Genomic DNA, 2,661 nt, shown 5'->3' with positions numbered 1-2,661 from the left:
CCAATTTCCGTATTCATGATTCTAGACTCTATTTGTAATTTTCATTACCTCACTTGACTTTTTTGTTTAGTTAAACACGTGAACTACATGTATAATTGTCCAATAAAACTACGATTATAAATGAAAAATTCAAAGAATATATATAATGACATTAAACCTCGTTTTTCTTCCTAAATAAGTGAAAGGAACTTTATTATATAGATATTATTTTTTTATTGAACGGAGACTAACAGCCAGAGCTAAAAAAAAAAGTCCTCCGGGGATAAGAAACACTCTAATAGCCAACTAACAACAAATTACAATAAATTAAAAGAAAGGAACTGAATCAAACAAGTAAACCCCAAAAGGTAAATCATGAACATTTCTGGCTAATATCAGCAACTTAATTACGTACCTTCAATCTTTAATTAGACAATCAATGCTTAATATACTGATTATTGTGATTAAGAGGGCCACTAAGAAGCTTCATAGTAAGCTAGCTAACATTTAAAATTTGTTTGAAGCAAGACATTCTTAGTTTCTCGTCAAGGCGTCAAGCCTACTGTAACTAATTACATTCGTATGGTTTTACCTTGTGGCCCCCATGTGTGTCTGGAACAGGCATGCACGTAAACTAGAAGTACCCTTAAAAAAAGCCTCCATATAAATATTAAAGTTCAGTGGGAAGAGAATGAATGAATTAATGAGGAAACGTGAGGAAGGTGTAAACGTGTAAGGAAGGGTTGGACTAAACTAAAGGACGAAGTCCAAGTCTTCCATCCAAAAATTAAACCCCAACATTATATTCATTAATTCAACAAAACCATTTCCTGTATATCGATCCTACCCCTCATCATATTATATTATTTTAATTACCACATCATCATCATCGTCATCACTAGCGGCTAATTAGCCAACCACAATTCAAATCTCAAAAATCCTCCTTCATCATCCTAGTAATTATAGCCATGTTCATCACCCTCCTATATTACTATTCCTAGTCTCTCACACACCCTCTCTTCCATACATGGCCAAACCCAAAGGCTCTTCAAAACCCAAAACCTCTATTTTTCTTTGTTGCTTTGGGTCTTCCCATGCCATGGAATCATCACCCACAAAAGGGTCTTATGATCCTATTATCTCAGAGATGAAGAAGAAGAAGAAGAAGAAAAGTACTTCTACTAGTTGGTTTTCGTGGCGAAGGATTCGATTACTCAAAAAGAGCTCAGCTTACAAAACGGTGCCGCTTGAAGCCTCAACCTCTGTTCATAACCATGTTCCTTATTCCAAGTCCAAGTCAACCTTTCACCATAAACCTCAAGCTCCGACCACCAATCCCTCGCTGCCACAGCTAGCTCCAGTGCTCCCCGGCACACCCTACTATACCCCCACACAAGTATTTATTTATTTTTCATTATTATGCCAATTATTTTTCGATATTTCCTAACATTTTTAGTTACATGATTTTTTTTTTATCTCAAAATTTAAAAAGAATAATAATGTATTTTTTTGTTAGGTTAAACAATAAAATAGAGAGAAAATTGATTTTAATTAAAAATGAAAATTTTGATTTTTTTTTCTTTTTAAACTTAAATTTTAAATATTTTTTAATTTATTTTCCCTCCATTCAGATAAACCGGAAATTGGAGTGTTAATGTTTTTGGGAAAATGATAGCGGAGAAACTAAAATGAGAAAAAAATTATTAAAATATATAAAATAATATTGTTTATGATTTTTTTAATGATTTTCATAATTTTTTTAATTTCTTAATAGTATAATAAAAATACTGATCAGTAAGACTTAGTATATTTTTTTATTAGGAAATTAATTTTCGTTAAACTCGATGAATATGTTCTTAACTAATGTTAATTTATTACTATGTTCCAGACAAGGCATGGTGCGAGCAAGGTAGAGGACACGCGTCAACAGAGTAGAGCCTCTCCAGCATCGGCAAAACGGCAGGCGCGGCGGCTGTCGTCGTCAATGCAAGCCCAAACGACACCGAAGAAGGCCCAAAACGCGTACGACCCTGTCGTTGGGATGTCCGTGCTAGTGGTCACTTTGGTAATTATGCTATTTTGGGGTCGTTTATGCGCAATCCTCTGCACTTCGGCGTGGTTATATTGCACTCCCCGTTTCAGGAAGAGTGGTGGTTATGTAAACGACGATGAGGATCTTCAAACGACGAAATCGAAGGAGGTGGACTTGGATTCGGAGGAGTACAAGAAAAAAGTGATCATGGAGGGCCTTCTTGGGAGAAATCATAGAACTATGAATTGAACAACATTCTTGCAATTAGGTAGGTAGCTAATGGATATGGGGGTTGTTGATCTTGTCAGCTTGCCATTTTGTTGTCTAAATATATATTAAAAATGAATAACAAAGAATTGTAAATTCACGAAATTTTGTTACACAAAAAAAAAAGGATGTAAATTTTTCCTTTTTGTTTTGAATGATGATTTTGATTAAACTTTTAATTTGTTGAGTGTAGCAACTAGTAACTCAACCATTTAAACCAGATGGTCAAAATCAGATGAAGAGGCCAGAATCAAGTCTGTGGGTATTTATGGATGGAGTAGTTTTTTTATGACTTAGTTGTAAATTTTACTCCAAATTTTGTGTCTGGTGCTTAACATCAATGATCTAAGCTATTTGACACTTAACATCTCTATACATATTTC

At 34.3% G+C, this 2,661-nt stretch overlaps 1 protein-coding gene across 1 annotated transcript; it reads left to right on the top strand.

Annotated features, from left to right (window-relative positions):
• The first annotated feature begins 816 nt into the window (after nt 1-816).
• On the top strand, nt 817-2,418 carry LOC100780924 (uncharacterized protein At5g23160). Its single transcript, XM_003534627.5, has 2 exons — nt 817-1,375; nt 1,868-2,418. Exons 1-2 carry the CDS (start codon nt 1,007-1,009, stop codon nt 2,258-2,260), a joined length of 762 nt encoding a protein of 253 aa, XP_003534675.1. The 5' UTR covers nt 817-1,006; the 3' UTR covers nt 2,261-2,418.
• The last annotated feature ends 243 nt before the right edge of the window (nt 2,419-2,661 follow it).

This window comes from Glycine max, chromosome 9 (assembly GCF_000004515.6).
Source record: "Glycine max cultivar Williams 82 chromosome 9, Glycine_max_v4.0, whole genome shotgun sequence".
NCBI classification, from domain to species: domain Eukaryota; kingdom Viridiplantae; phylum Streptophyta; class Magnoliopsida; order Fabales; family Fabaceae; genus Glycine; species Glycine max.
This window is presented reverse-complemented; position numbering and strand designations above follow the sequence as displayed.